General features: G+C 37.5%; 1 protein-coding gene across 3 annotated transcripts in view; it reads right to left on the bottom strand.

Moving 5' to 3' along the window:
• The window catches only part of LOC112140997 (RAS guanyl releasing protein 3 (calcium and DAG-regulated)), a 62410-nt gene that overhangs the window by 28975 nt on the left and 13662 nt on the right, over positions 1–19773 (bottom strand). For 2 of the 3 annotated variants that reach the window (XM_024264043.2, XM_036215544.1), the window contains exons 2-15: positions 12223–12342; positions 12002–12104; positions 11376–11438; positions 11064–11195; positions 10430–10577; positions 6653–6826; positions 5082–5198; positions 4113–4391; positions 3272–3352; positions 2513–2626; positions 2311–2426; positions 984–1131; positions 788–824; positions 449–598 (exon numbers count right to left, since the gene is read on the bottom strand). In XM_024264043.2, the coding sequence (XP_024119811.1) occupies positions 449–598; positions 788–824; positions 984–1131; positions 2311–2426; positions 2513–2626; positions 3272–3352; positions 4113–4391; positions 5082–5198; positions 6653–6826; positions 10430–10577; positions 11064–11195; positions 11376–11438; positions 12002–12104; positions 12223–12292 (1732 nt within the window). In that variant the 5' untranslated portion in view covers positions 12293–12342. The remainder of the gene's footprint in view (positions 1–448; positions 599–787; positions 825–983; positions 1132–2310; positions 2427–2512; positions 2627–3271; positions 3353–4112; positions 4392–5081; positions 5199–6652; positions 6827–10429; positions 10578–11063; positions 11196–11375; positions 11439–12001; positions 12105–12222; positions 12343–19773) is intronic. The other variant, XM_036215545.1, reaches the window with a different exon arrangement.

Below are 19773 nucleotides of genomic sequence, written 5' to 3'. Positions count from 1 at the left end.
TCAACCGTCTCGTTCCATTTTTTTTATGGACCTACAACAGATGGGGGCCCTCAAGAGGTACGGGTCAGTACAGTTTAACTGGTTCCTTCTACAGTGGAAATATCAGACCAGACTGGACTGTACTGGACCGGACCGCTCAGTGGAAACCAAGCTTAAGACAATATGTGCAACTATTGATGCGGATCTTTGTGGAAAGTTCTCTTTGGACATTCTTTGGCTACATTCTCAGATTTTCTTCATCATCTCCCTCTGATGATTATTAGGAATCAAACAAACGTATACTGTATGAAAAAATACAAAAAACATGTTCATAGAGACTCTCTGGCACTTTTAAATTCTATAACTCATAAACCAAATTCTCTTAATGACCCAAATTAGAAAGAGTTTGATTGAATTTCAGGCGTAAAGGATTTGTGCAGACCACATGTGATTGGGAAGTGAGGATGACCTTTACATGTGGGCACTGAGGGACTGCTGGGCAGCGAGCTGTGACTCAGTCTGGCCGGAGAGACGCTGCTCATGGATCCGGAGCGAATCAGTTTCCTGCAGGCCAGAACCAGCAGCTCCCGGCATTGTTTATGACAGTTCACGCCACAGTCTGCAACACAAACATAGATGAAGCAGATCGCTCTTTGATTTCAGATGTCAAAACATGAAAAATGACATTATAGAAACAGCATGAGGCCACGACAGAAGCACTACGTATTTTTGCTCTCAACGTTTGAGGACACAAAACATGAAGTTTGAGGTGATTGTTTTTCTGTTTTTCAGATGAATGAAAATGTACCTTTGCACTTGTATCCTTGCTTGATGATCCCCCACAGCTGAGATTATATGAGAAAGAAATACATAAAAATAACTTCAGCACAGTTTCCATTGTAAAAAGCTGTCTAAACTATTATATCTGATGGCATTTTGCCATTTTATCAATCTTTAAAGAATTAAGTTTAAAAAAGTGAAAATCATGAACTGCAGACACTCACAAATCCTGCACAGTGATCACAGAAAGTGGGCTTCAGGTAGGTCATCTCCTGGAAGTTGTGGATGAATCCTGGTCCCATCTTACTCTGCAGCAGCGGGTTGGCCCGGAGGAAGTACGCCATCATTTCATCCTTGCTGATTAATCCATCCCTGAGGAAGCGTGAGCAAACAATGGAGGAGTGTCTTCACAGATGTCCTCACTAAATTTTGAATGAGAATAAAGAAAATCTGTTTTCTGGTTCGGAACAGTGTCAGCTCAGACGGTGGTCCCCAACCACGGGGCTGCGGACCAGTGCCAGTCTGTGGATCAACTGCCACTGGGCCACGGAAGAACTAATAAATTATACCCGTATTTTTTTTTCTTTAGTCCTGGAAATCTTTTATTTGGAAAATCGATAAGATTTTCCACTTTTAATGTAAACATGCCTAGGATAGCACAAGGGTTAAATAGATCTACTTTTATGGGGCGGCTGTGATGCAGATAGGCAGGTCAACTTCTGATCAGAATATTGGAGGTTCGGTTCCCGCCTTGCCTGCCCATGTGTCACAGTGTCCTTGGGCAAGACATTAACATTGCCTCTGGTGGAAGGCTGGCGCCAGTATTTGGCAGTGGAACCGCCATCCATGTGTGAATGTGTGAATGGATGAATGGGACTGTCAACATAAAGTACTTTGGGCGTTCAAGGAAGGTGCTAAAGCCAGGGATGGTGCTACCACCACCAATTTTTTAGACAATATTAGAATAATTTTTTAAGCATTTCAAAAATAACAGAACAATATCTTAAACAAAATCTTGAACCCCTCAAATTATTTGCTTTGCCCCCATATTATGTATGCTGGCCCATTGGGGCATCGGCACTCAGATCTTAGCCAAAATCCAGCTGTTTTCATGTCAATGGACACAAATCAATATTGAAGTAAAAATAAAAAACTGTTTAGAGAATATTTAGACAAAGCGGACAAGAAGATGAATAAATGAATGTTGTTTTGAAGTCTAAGTTTGTCGATGTATATTTGATCTCCTATTGTGCATAAACTCCATATATTAGTAGTGTATATTTGTTTTTCAGAAATTTCTACTTTCTCTTTTGCAACAGCTTTACATTAGTAATAGCACCTCAGCTAAACTAACTTCTGTTTTAACATTATTTATAATAAAAATAATAAAACTGGTTGAAATACTTTTTTTTTTCCTTTTTTGGGGGGAATGTTTCTACATGTTGTTGCTGTTGTTTTGTTACCACCTCTGTGAAGCTCCTTCACCGTCTGTGTCTCAGGGCGGCCGAACACATGAAGCTGTTTGAAAGAGAAAGAGGGACTTGCACTCACTGATCTTTGTCCAAAACACAGAAGGAGTCCAGAAATGGGAAGTTTGCAGCAATGTTTTCAAAGTCTTCCTGAGAGATGTAACCATCGTGGTCGTGGTCGTAGTTCCTGAACACGGACTGTGAAAAGAGGAACAAAAGAAATTGTTACCCAAAAATGAAACGTCTGCCTTAGATTTGAAAAGTAAACTTGAAGCGTTTCTTACATCCACGACCTTCCGGATGTGCTTGTTGACCACAGAGGGGTCTGGTTTGGTGGTGACACCAGAAGCCCAGTCCAGGGGGACCAAAGGCTTGTTGGGGGTCGTTGGGGAGGTAGGCTGACAAAAACAAGTGCCAAAAATAGCAAAATATGAGCCCCATACAGCATGTTAACTACGTGTACAGAGCTCTGGATAAAACAGGATGTGAGGGTTTGCGTGTGATGGTGGTTTGACACTAAGAGCTGAATCATCTGAAACTCTGCGCCTCCAAAACATCTCTTTTAACCTCAGATCAGTTAACTCATCAAACTGCTATAGCTGTTTCCCCAGCCTCCTATTATTAAAGGTTCAATGTTTTTTTTTTGCCATTGTTGCTCCCATCTAAACAATTTTCTGACCTGCTGCAAACATGTATTTTATATTATCCTCAGTAATCTTTATCTGATTCATCCTCTGGTCGAGCAGGTTACTTGAGCTTCTTGCAGCAATTGTAGTGAAAAAACACAGTGCAGAACCAGACAGAGACGACCACAAACACTTGGCTCACAGTTGTGTCACAAAATTAACCGTGAGGAAGCCAAAGAGTAGCCACACATGCACAAGGGAACATGTGGAGGCATATTTTAAAGCATCTTGCTACAATACAACTAGTCACGCTAACACCGTGTACCCTAAGAAAAACTTACAACAGAAATCAGGTTAACAGAAAAATACAAATATTTTAACTTTGCTTCCTTCTGATTTCTGTTACCCAAAACTTACCTGGGATTTAGGGTTGCGTGGTTCCCGAAGCAGCGATAGCTCATAAATCTCATCTTCTGTGTAATAAAGATCTAAAGAAAGCTGAGAAACAAACAAAAAATGCTCTGTTAAGCAAAAGTCACAGCAATTTGTTTCAAACAATAAATGACACATAAAAGAATGAAAGGTTTTTACAGATTCATTTGTGAATTTGTAAAAACATATTTTTATGGAACCAAATCAGTTGTGTTCAAAATTCCTCCCTAACCCCTAACTTGTAAAAAAAAACTGTAGTGCAGGACTATCCAGTGCCCTGGGTTTTATAGGCAATTGGGACATGATGCTCACTACTTCTCTTTTGTTTTTCCAAATGCCGGATATGGCATCACCGATTTCACAAAGTCAAAATCAAATCCATACGAACATTTCACAACGTTTATGATGAGTCCATTATGTTCTGATGGTGAAAATGAGGATGGTTTGTTAAAAAAGTACATTTAAACGTGTTTTTTTGTTTGAAATTGTTCAACCGCAATGCATTGTGGTCTATATTTGCTAATTTCGTGAGCATCGATGCACGCTAGTTTTTCGCAAAGACTTCTGGGAAACTTCTAGTGCACTCGATTTTGGAATTTGTAGATTCGGACAGCTCTAGAAAATGACAAATGCACTATGTAATTCAGCACATTATCCTGAGCTGAGTGTAGGTTTTTCAGCTATGGAGGCTGAATAATGTCACATTATTTCTTGTAAAAATCTGACACAGACTATAGCAGAAAAAAAAAATTCCAGTGAGGGTGGAATCATAATACCAGACCTCAAAAGCCCCCATTAGTCTGACAGGAGGGACTTCATCTCTCACCGTCAGCAGGTAGATGAGGTCCATGTTGGGCTCCACGTGAGCCACGGCGCCCTGGAGCGACACCAGCTCATTGAAGGTCATGTAAAGCTGATGCATCTTCACGAGGTTGATCTTGTTGCTGTCGCCCACCCAGTCAGGAAAGACCACATGCACCGCAATCAGGTCCTTCAGGTGCACGCCCAGAATGGGGATTTTGAAGCCTCGGCATTCGTTGAAGGCCTTCCTGTAGCACGAGTAGTTGTTGCTGGAGGAGACCAGCTCAGTCATCTCACTCCAGATCTGGGACAGGAGGGGGCACGCATTTGAAAACGGGACAGGGGTTTAGTGGTAAAGTCAGAGGAGAAGTAGAACAAGAGCAATCAGAATTTTAAAACTGATCTATCTATCTATCTATCTGTCTGTCTGTCTGTCTGTCTGTCTGTCTGTCTGTCTGTCTATCTATCTATCTATCTATCTATCTATCTATCTATCTATCTATCTATCTATCTATCTATCTATCTATCTATCTATCTATCTATCATCATAAGATATTTGATATATTCATCTGCTATTATACAATGGTTTTTGTTTTGCTCTCTCATTTTGATTATTTATGGTTTCTTTGTTTCTCAGTCATTCTCTATTTCTGATTTAAGTCAATAATGAGGTAATATCTCCCTCTTGTGGTCATTATAGCTACACTTGAAACTGGTTTTATTCACTCCAAACATGATTCTGAGATGTGCATTCTACCAACTTATTTGATTTGAATTTTCTGAAGTATCCAGATTTTTAAAAGAGTTACCAGCTGAAATGTAATTTATAGTCATAAAGAATAAATAATCACATTAATCTTAAAGTACTTTCAATTGTAACTGATGGATGAGTTTCTAAATGTTTACCTGAAAGTTCTGGACTCACTTCAGAATACAAAAACAGTACATTTTAGCTCTTATAAGCTTATAAAAAGCCCCCATCATCCAGACTCACCCTCAGAACCTCTGGAGCGAGGTACGAGTGGGTCTCCTTGAGTCTGGAAATGGAGCTGTGGCTCAGGCCGCCCACCACAGCCATTAGAGTGTTGAAGTTCTGCAGGAGCAGCAGCTTCTGGAAACATAGAGGGAGACAATAGGAGAATTTGTTTTTTTTTTGTTTGTTTGTACTTCAATACATTCAGACTTTACAGGTGCTCTTATTTTATTAAAAGGTTTTGTTCAAAATCTCAGGAAAATGCAAATTTTTCCTACTTGCAAAGCAGATGGTTTCTTTATACGGGTAGTTTGTTCTGACAGCATTATGTCAAATAGAAGCATTTCATGTAAAAAAAAAAAACATATTATGAATAAAGCCAACATATTTTTGATTTCATCAGTCTTGGTCATCAATTTAAAAAAAGTAGAATTTTTGGTTTTAACCGCTACAACCTATTTAAATAAAGTAGATCTTATTTTTTAGATTACTGTATTTATTTATCATATAAATGCAAGCAAAATTACACAACAAAAAATGCATTTTATTTCTATTTTTTCAAGATATTTTCAAAATCGGATAATCGCAAAATCGCTGTTGGTTAAGCCCTTTCCTCTTTATTCTTCTTTTTCTGTTTTCAGTATTTTGCTTTATTAGTCTTTTTAAAATGTTTAAGCTGTACTGCACACTCCAGCACAGCAGAGGGCGGTATACAGTCAAGCTGTCATTAGGAAGGAAATTGATAGGATTCTTCTTTTGTTTTGTTTTTTTAATTGACAAATTCAGTAAGAAAAAGTTTTATTAGTAACTATAAGGCGACTATAATCTCCTGAAAATACAACAGCAATTAAAAAAATAGATTACAATATAAAGCTGTATTGCTTTCCAATTTTGGAGGAATTTACAACATGATTTCTGACACCTGGTTTTGTGGTTTCAGGTTTTTTTTCAGTGATTGTTTTTTTCCTTAATTGGGTTAAAAGAATTTGTTCAATTGTTCAATTTCAGCAAACCTTCTGCAGTTTCTCGGTAACAAATATTTTAAGATGAATTTTATGGAATTAGTTTCATCGTTGAAACATTTATTATTTTAGTAACTAATTAGTCATTTGCATAATTGAATTTATGGTAAACTGTACAATTGATGAGTATAAAAGTAAAGAATAAAGAGAAAAGTGGTTTTTAAATTGTTGACCATTTATACACCTGTGAATCAAATTAAAATATCTGCCGGCACAAAGAAAAACAGCACAAAATCAAAAAAGGAAAAAAAAAAAAAAGAAAAAGGAAACAGAGGGCAAGAACTGTTACTGTAATGGAAATACATTTAAGTAACTGTTAGCACTGAAATGTTCAGAATAATCTTTTTTCAAATTTATTTGGTTGGAATTTCAAATGTTACTGCAAGGATAAAACAAAAACTGTGAAACAAGCCAAATAAAATAGATGCAGACATTTTTTTTTCCGTCCCCCCTGCAGTGAAACTTAGAAAGTTTTTCCACAAACAACCCAAATCACTCATATGTGAAGTGTAGCTCTGTCTATGTAGTTTCAGGTTTTAGCTTTATTTATTTTTGGTGTTGGGTTGGTACCTGAGCCACGTGGATGTATTTGCTGATGACCTCAGCGCGCGTCTGCGGCGTAAGTTTGCTCAGGACCATCAGCTGGACCCACTGGGACACTCCGTTGAACAAGGCGATGGAGCGCTCCAGAGTGGGGTTGTCCACCAGGCAGCCGTGGATCACGTAGCTCTGGTAATCGGTGAACTGGGGAGAGAGATTTTTGTCTTAAAAAAATAATAATATTAAAAAAAAAACGTTTTCTTTCACATTTTGTTGTCCAATATATTTACATACTGTCTGCCTGTCTATGTTGATTAGTTATTGAGTTAGAAAAAATCTGGAGATTTAAAATAATAAATGCTTTTAAAATCATCAATGATTTTATTTTCCAAAAGTAATAAAAGGTTAATCTTTCACCATTATAAAATGTGTTAATTCTGATTCCTAAAAAGCCTCCATCTAAAAATGCTTCAGCTCTGTTTTTGTTTTTAGCATTCAGGTAAGCACAAACCCCCAAACACAAAATTATAATCTCTTTGTCATTTTTAACATAAGTTAAATACTTAAAAAAATGTAATAGTTTTGCTGATAATTTGAATTGATGACTGAATTTTTCACACAAAATGTTATAAAATGTTTCTGACTTTGAAGTATAAAAAAACAAAATCATATGCTTTTTTTCATTTTAAGATAAAATAATTGATATTTTAATGCAGAAGCAAAGTGAGGAGATTGTCATGACGCTGTCACCCCACAGACCAATTTCTGTCTTTTGTAGTTATTTGTAAACTTTTCAGAGCATGCATCTACACCTTTTTCTTCAAGAACAAAAAAATAAAATAAAAATAACAAGGTTTTGTGTGTTTGGCTGGTAGGAAACTGGCTTTTACTGCTGCCTCTTTCTCAAAAAAGCTGACACTTTGTGGTGTTGTTGGATTCCTGGGGCCCGTTTCAAGAAGCAGGTTCAACAAATTTAGAGTTCAAACCTGAACTTAGAGTCACTGGACTCAAAATTCTCAAACTCAGGGTTTTCGGTTCCAGAACAGCTGAAAATGTTTGATTCAATCAACTTGAAGTTGTCAGAACCAGAATCAGGTGTGAGCGTCGCGACCATTAAAAGCCCCGATCAATGGAGCAAAGACAGCACGATTCACCATGGCAACGGGGACAAACATCTGAGTTACCGTACTTCCGGCGAGGGAAATTGATAAGTTCCTTCAAGCATATGCCGACTATAGGAGAACATTTACTGCAAGAAAAGCAACACAGCTGCAGCGGTAGAACAGAGAGAAAATATCTGCAGTTATTTGAATCATTTCTAATAATGAATAAATAATGTCAGGAAGGTTATTTTGTCTCTTGTTGAGTAAGGAGTGGTTTTTGATCTGTTACCAATCTAATAAGTAATCTCCGTGATCCCCCCCACCTACACACACAGATATCACTGCACGCTAAAAAGTAACTGTAGCTGCCTGGCATATGTTAAAAAAGTATTTATTTAAATATTAATTGTCAAGACTTAAAAAATATTCGCCGAATTTTTTTAAACGCAAAAATAACTTTCCATAGCCGGGAGTCGAACTCACTACCTATGCAGTGGGAGGCAGCGTTGCTGTCAATTGAGCTAATGTCTGACGCAAGTACAGGACGGTGGATCAGTCCGGATAGTTCTCCGGCGTTTGACATTCCTTTATTCCTATTGTTAAGGGTTTAAAATAAGGAAAAGAAAACGGTATTTTTAATAGCGAGTCCTTGGAAAAACTCACTATTTATAATATCGCTGAAATAAAAATGAATCAGGAAACTGCAGTCAGTCGACTCGTGTCCTCCAAATCCTCTACCGACGTAAATAACATTTCCTCTGGATTAATCAGCCTCCTCTCTACATGATCCTCTATGAATGAACATGTCATTTTGGTTTCTGAGTGGTGAAAACGTGACGTCTCTAATGTGAATGTTCTCTAAATGTTCATGAGGAACTCATATTTGAACATCTTTCACTTTAAAAAGGGGCGGAGACCGCAGAGAACTCTAAGTTTCCTGAAGAAAACCTGCTACCGACCAGGTTTCGTTCACAGACTCAGTTACCATAGTGATTGATTCTGAGTTCAGCTTAACCTGCTTCTTGGAACGGGCTTGGTTTCGCCCACTTTCCCGGGTTTGAGTTATCCCTCTTTCTGGAACCGAAAACTCAGAGTTTTGCCGAATTTGGAGTTCACGAACTCAGAGTTCCAACAAAACCTGCTTCTTGAAACGGGCCCCTGGATGGGATCCTGCATCCTGGACTGTGACATTATTTACTGAAGGACACACCACAGCGCTGCTTTCACCACTGACTGCCTTTTCTGCCTTTGATAGCAAAGGTAGTTACCTCTCCACGCTCCATGAAAGATTATTTAGCTATATTGGTTTGAAAGCTTGATGTGTTCCAGTGTAGTGCTTTACAGCCTCTACTCACAGCCTGAACCGCGTTCTGCTTTTGCATGAACAAAACAACCAACTGATCCAAGAGCACAAACACTAAATATGTACTCAGACTGGAAAGGTCTGTTGGTCTGGATCAAGTCCTGAACCTTGCGTTTGGTTTGTATTCAGACTGGAGTCAACTGGACACTTCTGTTTAGAATCAAGGCTGGTAAACAAAACTACAGGACTAAAGATCTCTTCAGTCATTGGTCAGGAATTACAAGGGCAAGGCAAAGAGAGAAAGAATAATGGCAGGGCTGTGCTTTGTAATCCATGTCAGGATAGTTCAGTTATTCAAATTTTACATTTTTGCTGACTAATTTTGAACATCTTAATAAGCTTTATGATAAGTAAGTGTTTATGACACATAGATTGTGAGAAAAACAGAGTGAGGAGTAATGTGTATCATGTTGAAAGTTGTTTTAATGAGCCTCCAACCACATTCCACTGAGCTGCTGTGTCTCATCGCTGCTCCATGTTTTTCTCTGACTTTTCCTGATCTGGTTACATTTCGTAAAGCCCGGGTACAGAACCATTTTGGTCCAGTTGTTCCGTTTCAAGCATGAAGCCAAATCAGACTGAGGAAGCTCAGAGAAAACCGGAGCTCACTCTGATTGGAAATTACAGAGACCACCTCAAAAGATGGGACAGAGAGTGGTTCCTGGTCCCGGACCAGGGTCCATTTGAAAATGTGCTATGGACTCTATGCACGGAGCTGTGTGACGTATTTCCGGTTTCGAATAAGACTATTTACTTGCTTCCGGCTGTGGTTAACCATGACAAATACTTTTCCTGGTATTGGTTTATTTTCGTTATTTCTTACATTGTATGATAGTTTATGATTATGTGTAAACACAATGACATCCAAAAAGGCAAAGTTTGCCTTTCTGAAACATGAAACACTCAGTGCTCACAAAATGCTATCATGTAAACCCTAAATCAACTTTTTTTGGCTGTTGACTTCTATAAATGAGACTTTGAAAGTGTTGACTATTGGTTCTTGACACATTTATGTCAAATTAAAATAAACTTAATTCTAGGGTTACACAAAACCCTGCTGCTTAAATCCCATGTGGGTGATTGGCAAATAGGAGTCAGTTGAGCAGGATCTCAGGAATGTGCACTAAGACTGCTGGGAGATGTAGTGTGTTAAGAACTCTGGAGAGTGCTCCTGCTGGTGACCAGAGTGGGAGACAGAGCGCTGACTCCTGATATTAACAGTAATTTGGATCATGAGGACATTTTTTAGATATTACTCTGAATAGATTAATAGATGGAGTTTTGTGCTGTAGAATTTCTTTAAACTTATATACACTGGTAAACATGTTTAAGAGGAAATACCGATATCCTTCGGATGGACTTGAACTCCAGGAAGGTGAGATGCTCAGCCAGCTCCATGGGCTCCAGGTGATCAAACAGCAGGGAGGCCTTGCCTTTCTTGGTCTGCCTTTTCCTCTGGGTCAGCTTCCGCATCCAGTCGTATGACGGACTGCAGGAGGAAGTATTTAGGAAATGTTGAGGTTAAGCAGCTGTGAATTATGGATGCACAAGCGACTAATCCAGAAGATTAAACTCAAAAGTTTTAAAAACTTCTAAGAACACGTAAGCAAAATATTTTCAGCACAGATCCATGATCCAGGTTTTTTTTAAACAGTTCTAATGCAATTTTAGGGAATAATGTGTTTCCTTTGTCCATATGCTTTATTTTATTTAAAAATGTAAACACAAAATTGTGGAAAATAACTTAATTTTAGACAAAATTATAAAAAATAAAACATTCCATAGATTTTTTTCCCTTATTTATGACAAATGTTTGCATTTATTACTTAATTTTTTAATAGTTTGAATTTCAAAATATAAATCAAATGGAAATAATAATGAACAGATGAAAACATTTTGACACAATCATAACCGCACTGCTCCTTCATAAAAGTGAGCACGCCATTTTCTACTGTTTCCAGTGTGCCCGGCGTACATGGTGGAGATGTCGATCAGCTTGAAGTGCTCCTCACAGCCCAGCTGGGCCGCCACGTCCCTGAACTCCTCTGTGATCCTGATCAGACCCAAATCCAGATTGAATTCTGCCGGGAAAGTCACGATCCAGTATCTGAAAATGTGACGGAATTATCCATTTACATGAGTTCTATCAAAAAACAACAGTCATAACCTCTGAGTTTGGAGGATAATACATCATTTAACAAAGTATTCGGACAGATTTTATTGTCAGACAATCTAACAATAAAATCTGCTGCGTTGGAGATGGAAAAATGTGTCAAACGTGTCTCACCTCATTAGGTAGCAGATCTTTAGCCTGGTTGATTGGTGGTCGTCTCCTCTGCAGTCTCGGTACGTAGCTTTAGGTTAAGGCGTTTACAACAATTTGACAAACTGATACAATTCATCAATTCATTTAATGTTTTAGTCTAAAACTGATTTAAAAATCACATTTATGATTACACATTTTTGCATTCTTAGGGTAAAATGTCCATCGAATAATTGTCTTCAATGGTCCACTTACAGACAGCAACAGTGATAGAGTTCGGCAATAATGGGTATGGTAGTTATTTTAGACCTTTTTAAGTGGCTAAAGTCCCTAAAGTTTTGGGGGCCCCAAGCAATCGCCTACCTTTGCCTAGTGGTACCAAATATTTTAGCTAAAATGTAGAAATGTTGTTTAGAAAAGTATAGTTTCCCGCAAAAAGATTAGAAATATACTTTGTTTCTATCTGTCCCTGAAGGAGGAAAGCATTGCTTCAAGTAATGAGGCAAAGATGCACTTCTACAGTGGATGATGAATTATTATTTGAAAATAATACTGACAGAATAGTAAGATTGAAGCGTATGTATATTATATCATCTTGAAGACCACTTCGTGTGCCTCCAGCTGCCTCGTGGGTCTTTCACGTGGGATATTTCATCAGCAGCTTTCCGGCCAGTTCAGTGGATGGGACGTACCAGCGGTGCATCAGCAGCAGAGTGCGGGGGAGCAGGTTAACGTGCAGCTCCCCACTGTCATCTGTGAGGGGAGACCCGAGATAAAAACAAAGTCAACCTGGAGTCCACATTCAGAAACAGCATGAGAGGGTCCATGATCAAAGCTGCTTTTCGTATGAAAACTCTGACAAGACGCTCACCAAAAGCTTGAACACATTCGTTAAGGAGGCTGTCAATGGATGCTGCCTTCCCCAGCGTGGAGGATCCCATTGTGCCGAGCTGCTGAGGTACGTCAACCCTTCTGCAGAGTGAGGGCTCTCCTGTCAAGATAGAGCAAGAACTGACTGTTTCAAACCGACTTCTGCTGATTAAACAGACTCTAAGGGTCAGAGATCAAAGAAATACTGACAACACCATAAAAAGCTTTACATACTTCACATTTCAACTAGGACTGCAATGATTGGTTGACTAATTGACTATGTTAAAATAGTGAACGACTAATTTAATAGTTGATTAGACTTTATATTATATGGAGTCAGAGTGTAGTAAAGTTGAAAGTTATAATGGCATTCTGCTAACTTTTTGGACGATTTTTGCATTTATTAAGGTTTTCTAGGCTATTTTTGAGTTTAGATAATATTTCAGTTACATGCTATTTTGGCTCATTTAAGCTTTTTCTGTGTTTTAGGCTAATTTGGCATTTAGCTAATATTTTAGCTGGCTATCAGTTTCAGCGTTTTCAGCTATTAGCTTCTGAGATTTCAGCTATGATCTTTAGCATTTTTCAGATTTTTTAGCACTAGCATCTTCAGAGACTAAATTCAGTTTACAACATTCACACTAGCATTTTTGCAGATAATGTTATATATCTAGTTTTTAGTTAGTTTAAAGCTAAGTAGTGGTTAAGATGTGTGCTTTACATCCAGTTTGCGCATAACCCAATTAGACGACTAATTGTAAAAAAGAATCTGTTATTAGTCGACTATTTAAATAATTGTTTGTGGCAGCACTAATTTCAATTGCAGTTAATGTATTTTTCCTGACCAGAAAATATGTGCAAAAAAACATCCCACCACCTACAACCCCCACCCCCCCCCAAAAAAAGGGAAGACACTGAACCCCGCACTGCTCCTGATGGTTGTAGGTTGGCTCCAGTGTTAGGCTGTGGAGCTCCCATCAGTGTGTGACTGTGGATGGTTGAATGGAACAATGACTAAAGTACTTTAGATCTTCTAAGAAGGTAGTAAAGCGCTATACACGTTTTACAAGTAAACATCATCAGTAAAACTGCAATTACAACAAATGCAGCTAGAAAGTGGAAGAAGTTTAAAAAGCGATTAAATCAGACTGAACTATAAAAAAAAAACAAAAAAAACAAAAAAAACAGTAAAAGCAACAGGTATAGAAGCACTGGCAGGAAAAAGCAGTTTTGGGTCTTTCGTAAAGGTGTTTGGAGAGGGAGATACCACAAATCCCAGGAGAAGAAAAGGAATTGAACAGCTTTGTGTGTCAAATATTTCTATCATAATGTTATTGAAACTCAGACAGGTCTAAAACCAGTGGATACCTGACGACTGCCAACACGTGTTCCATGAATCCCTGATAGAAGCATAAATCATTGACATTCTGGCGTTCGTGCTCTGGATCTAAGAGGGATTGTACTGAATCTAAGCGTTTGGACGACAGTTAGAAGAAAGATGGACCAAACTCTGTGTCATACGAGTATTAAGACCCTTAGACATATGCTACTGCTGCCTAGGGTATAGGCATTTTAATTATTAAAAAAGAACATTTTAATGAATGTGGCCTATGTAACAACAAGGGGTAATGAGTCTGGGTCTCCCTGTGCTTATCCCCAACCCCCTCAACACTTTTCAAACTTATTTTAATCTTAATTTTCTTTATATTTGTCCTCCATCATGAAAAAGAAATGACACAAGAATATCTGAGATACACCCAAAGCACATCAAAGTAGATCTTAAAATCTCTTTACATTTTTAAGATGTTTCATGATTGACGTAACACCCCTTAAAACAGAAAAAAAAAGAGTGAAGCGACCCTCCGAGCATCCTATTTAACCTCTTTAGTATATCTGTGATGCTAAGTCAGCATGATTCATAGTAAAAAAGTGTTGGATTTTCTTGGTTCTTGCTTACATAAATGGGGAAATTCTTGCATAGTTTCTAAAAATATATTTCAATAGTGATGCAAATTATGAAAGAATTCATTGTCAGACAGTACTGGTTTAAAAAAGTAAGAGTTAAAAAAAAATGGGAATCAACTTTTAGCAAATGTTTGATAAAAAAAAGTGGTGGGAAAACCAGAAAAGAGTTCATGAGAATGAATCAAAAGTGACCCAAAATGTTCTTTTATTTTGGTTTTTTGTGTAAACGCGACTGGTCAAACAGTAAATCAGAGACAATTTAGTCAAATGTTTGTTGGGATCAACACAAACTGCCCCTCCAGATCCATGGATTTGGATTGGAGATCACAACTTTATAACCCTTCACACTGTTTTCTTATATTTTATAACTCACCAGAGCTAAATCTTTAATAGCTTGAAGGATTAAAAAAAAAAGTTGAAGGAACCAATGAGTCTGTGACAATTATGAAAGAAATAACTCAGATATTTTTCCGTTGTTCAAACACTCCAGAGACAGCGGGGCGAGGGGCTGCTGATCATGCATTAAATTGAGATTTTCTCACTCCTCCCAGCGGGTACGAAACTTTTGGAAATTCTTACAATTTTAATTTTACACAGTTGATTTAGAAAAAATAAACACTATGTAAAGTAAGAAAACCAACATAGGACTGTGACTGTAAAAGGCTTTGGGCCTTCAAGCAAGCTTTATATAACTGCTGTATACACATTTTACCATTATTCCTGATTTAGGAGGCCATGTCTACAAGAGACTGGACGACCACCACTTTCTAAGTAAAGGTCATTGGTGTCTCCCTTACATACAGAGATTTCTACAGTTTCTCAGAATCAAGAGCAGGGTGGTGTAAAATATGACGCAAGTTAAAATTGGAAAACATCATTCAAGTGATTTTTCAAGTAAGAGTAAAAGAGCCATAAGAGCAAAACATATTCAGATAATGAGAAATAGTTCACCATGTTTGTAACCTTAAATTAAGTAAGAGAAATAAAAAATGTTTGAAAAAAATGTGCAAGTTGTTGTATTTCTAGCTCTTAAAATGGAGACGGAAGACTTTGGATTTTTGTACTGCATATGATATGTGCTGATGTTTTTTCTTTGAGGTTTTTCTATCCCTCCTGACACATTATTTTGAGTTTAAACCAATCAGATGTATCAATCCCTGTTTGCAGCTGAACTGTCTGTGGGACTTGTTAGAAATCTTTATTCTCACTGATAATTACCTTTTTATTAATTTATCTGCCGATGCAGATTGTGTGGTTAAATTATTCCCTACAACCAATGAACAAATGCAGGTTTAATAAAGGTACTTTAAGAGAAAAATGAAGAGGTGATCAGTTCTAGTACTTTTTAAACTTCTGGTTTTCATAAATGAAAAAATAATAATAAGAAAAAAGTAATTTCCAAAAGTCGAAATGTTAAGAACTGAAACAAAAGAAGAAATTGGAAACAGTTGATTGGATGATGACGTTTGTCCTTCATTTCGACCAAAAGGTTATTATCCAGCGATACTGGATGCGCTTCCTATCAATCATAAAACTGTTAATAGTGTGTGGACATTGAAGACACAACTGCACAAACGTTTAAAAAATTCAAACAACATCATAATCATTAATATGTTTTTTCGTTGAGTGATTTGTTGGTGTGATTCACCTCAGGCCCACCGTACTGATGACAGTGTGTGGGAATTTTATTTTTCCCAGCATATTGAATAGACATTTCTCAGAATTTGGATTTGGCACATTTATAACCCTTGAAGCTCAGGATGGCATGTTGTTGATGAAAAAACCCTTTATGAAAAATTTTGACTGGACTGTTTCATCACTTTAAGGCAAGCCATCCTTGGTCACCATGGTAACAGAGGCGGAACAAATGTGTTTTGCTGGCTCATAAAACTTTTGTGAACTTGTGACATGAATCCAATTTCTGTTTCAAAATGCAATGGATGCTTCTCTGTGAACTCTCTGTTCAGAAACAGGTTAGCTTTAGATTTTTTTGGGAGTGATTTCAAACCCCCCATTAAAAATCCCCCATCATTTAAGTCTGAAGGGTCTTTCTCTGCTTACTTTGACCATTAAACTGACCAAAGAAGGATGGGAGGAAGCAGGTGATCTTCTATCCTATGGAGTGCTAAAAATTTAAGAAAACAAGCCATTTTTGTAAAAATATATATTCAATAATTCATTCTTTCATTCAAACAGGTGATCAGTGACCTACAAGAGGCCATTTATTTTACTTTAAGTGGCTGTTTTCCTAAACATATACTTTTTTTTTGCAAAATTGTGTTCAAATTTCTCTGTTTTTTTTTTAAAGATGTCTTCAAGAGGGATTTTTTACTTTTTTTTGGAACAAGGTTTGCATCTACCCTGACAGTTTTTCCCTTCACTCTTTTATTTTCCTGTCAAAATGAGATGTTTTTGCTGCAGAACATTACTTTCTGTTTCCTGTTGCTTTATTTCTATTAGTGAAGCCAGCTCATATATCCTTCAAACTGATGAAAATCTCTTAATTCTAACCAACATTTGACTAGTAAATGCATAAATCTCGCATACACAATGCACTGTAATTAAGAGCAACATAAACCTTAAAAAACAAAGATGTATGTTTATGTTCAATGATTCACATAAAATTTCAAGTAAAATCCAGACATTTTGATAGAATTCCTCACTCGACTGGAGGAATAAATGATGATGTCACTGACTCAGACTCGTGCGCGTCCTGCAGTGATGGAGGGGTTATGTCAGGTTACTTCAGTCACATGAGGCCAGCTCTCTGCACATGCAGGATACTCACACAGAACCCCTCTCCCCTCTCTGTGCACTCACCCAACACTTCAGAGTCTGAACAATACTTTCATTCATTTTCTGTTTGCACACCCCGACTCACTAACAAACACAGACCCATTGATTTTTAATGTTGATGCAAGCTTCAGGAAACACGAAATGCTGGCCAGTGACGTCTGTTTTTCTCCTCTTACCAAGGAGATGATCCATTAACAAAGTCCAAACTCCCAGAAGCCTCTGTTCCCACAAGGCATCGCTAAAGCTCAATGGGATGTCGGAGTGAAGTTGCCGCCTGCTTATGATGCAGATATGTGCCTCTTTAACCAGCAAACGGAAGTGAGGTCACTTTGAACTTCTGAGAAAAGACCTTTGTTGTCAGTCCCCTGTTCTCCTCTCTTCTCCTGATCACATGGTCTTTGAAGGCCAAACGCCGTCTGCTTTGGTCCGAGACCATATTCTCATCAGAAGGTGTCTGCTCTTTTAGCATTGATGTGTGGAATAAGAGCTAAGCATACTTAAAAACTCTCAAAGTAGAAAATAACATCATCATCTGGCTGCTATGAGGTACTGAAGAGTGAGTCATATCATCCCATTCAACGTACACAACAAAAAAAAATGTTTTATTGAAGAAGAAATTCAAAACATCAATGAGGTTTGGTCCAAATGTTGATTAAAGTGAGAACTCAAAGTGTACCTAAACTAAAGGAGACCTGCTCTACCTTCCTGTTCACTTCATTCTCTTTTTCAAAATGTCGTTGGTAAAAACTTTGTTTTACAAAAATATTTAATCACCATTCAATTCAATGTAAATTGAGTTCTCTTCACAAAAAAAAAATGATTTGCGCAAACACCGTATTCAATTTAATGTCCGAGATAACTATTAGAGAGTTTTTAAAATATTAAAAAGTTTGTTTATGTTTTATGATTTCTATTAAACTCTTATGGAGTGTGACCTTTTGCCACGTGCATGTCATTTTATTATCTTTTAGAGAATGTGAGGTGGCTTGTTTGAGAATCTGCTATTTTGCTGATCTGCCCATTTTTTGAACATGTGGGCAATCACAAGAGGAAAAGGATCTCCTGTAAACCAGACCTACAGTTAGCCCTCCCCATTATGAGGCGTAGGTAGAATATCTGGGAGTGCTGAGATTGTGTTGCATTTCCCTCTGAGTCCCTAAAATGCATAGAATACCATACTATCATCATATCAGTTCATCAATCCATATGTCTAATAAGTTTTATGTTGAATATTCGTCTTGACACCACCGTCTGCATTTACTGGACACTATTTTATGCCCTACTGAGGATGCATTTATAATTTTTTTATGTCTGTCTGTAATTTATTTTTTTCTGTATTTTTGCTGTTTTTTGTTGGCTTTTTTTTGTTGGTAGTTTTGATTTCTTTAGTTAATTAATTAATTAATTAATTTGTTTTGTAGAAAACCTCAAAGTGGCAAACTGCTTTCTACTGGATTGGCTTTGTCTCCTTTTGTTTTTAAAAAAAAGCCAGAAGACAAAAGTGAAATGGCCTCTGACAGTATGCAAAGTTTTCTTTTACAGGTGACACACCACAAGTTTAATGTTGTATTTCCATCAATATTTATCAAAAGTTAATATTTTAGCTCATTTCATGTTATAGTTAGCAAGTTTAAATGTGGTTGTATCCTCTCAAAGAGCCTTGAGCGATTTCAAATTAAAGCATTCACTAAATATGATGAAATAAATGTTAAAAATAAAACTGATAAAAAATACATATATTTAGTATTTTCCTCCTAGCTGTGAATGTCAAAATCCTTGGATAAATCACAACATTTTATAAATATATATTAACTATTATTTTGCGCTCCACAATTCAATTATCTAGAATATTAATTTATTTTGAAAAGTACATTTTTGTACTACATACACTTTGTGACTGAGTAGATTTTTTCCTCTCCTGGTATTGTAAGGAATTCTGGGACATCAAGAACGACCTCTAAGAACAATAAATTGCTTGAAAAGTAGCAAGTTTGTGTGGTTTGAATCTGTTGGATGAGAAAGAGTTCTTTCTCTGAAGATGCATGAATGAGAATGATGACGAGGAGCTGATGAGGAACAAATGCCTCTGAAGACCAAAGAAGGTTCTGTCTGATCGGGTCAGATCTCTGCAGCTTTCTTTGGGCTACATTTGGCCTTTTCTGTAGACCGTGCATGTCGGACTAACTGGTAAACAAATCCACTAACCATAATCTAAATCTCCGTTTTATGTTCTCTGTGGGCCTCGTGTCTCTGTCACATCTATTCCTGTGACCCACATCAAAGACGGTACAGAGGACTCATGTTCAGGAGTGAAGGCTTGTGATAAGTGGAAAGTCAGGCATCCTGATTTATGAAAAAAAGTGAAAAACGCTTAAGGTTAAAATATAGGATGCAAAAAAATACATTTTTACAAAATCATGCAGCGCAGATTATTATAATGAATAAGGTTTTTATTATTTTTATTTTTGCAAGTATGCTAAAAAGCTTAGATCGTCTCCTAAACAGCAGTCAAGTTACAAGAGTCACAAAAGTAAACAGACCCATTGACTGTATAAAAGAACTGGACCGAGTGAGTTTGATGTTACCCATAGAAAAGGGCTTCAACCAAATAAATCGATTCAGTGGTCTTTTTTTTGCGATACAGATGCCGCCACGTTGGTGACACACACCATCAGTAAACATTGACTGGTTTCAATCTGGTCTGAGTCCATCCATCCATCCATCCATCTTCCTCCGCTTCATCCGGGACCGGGTCGCGGGGGCAGCAGTCTAAGCAAAGATGCCCAGACTT

Source organism: Oryzias melastigma, linkage group LG15 (genome assembly GCF_002922805.2).
Source record: "Oryzias melastigma strain HK-1 linkage group LG15, ASM292280v2, whole genome shotgun sequence".
NCBI lineage: Eukaryota > Metazoa > Chordata > Actinopteri > Beloniformes > Adrianichthyidae > Oryzias > Oryzias melastigma.
This window is presented reverse-complemented; position numbering and strand designations above follow the sequence as displayed.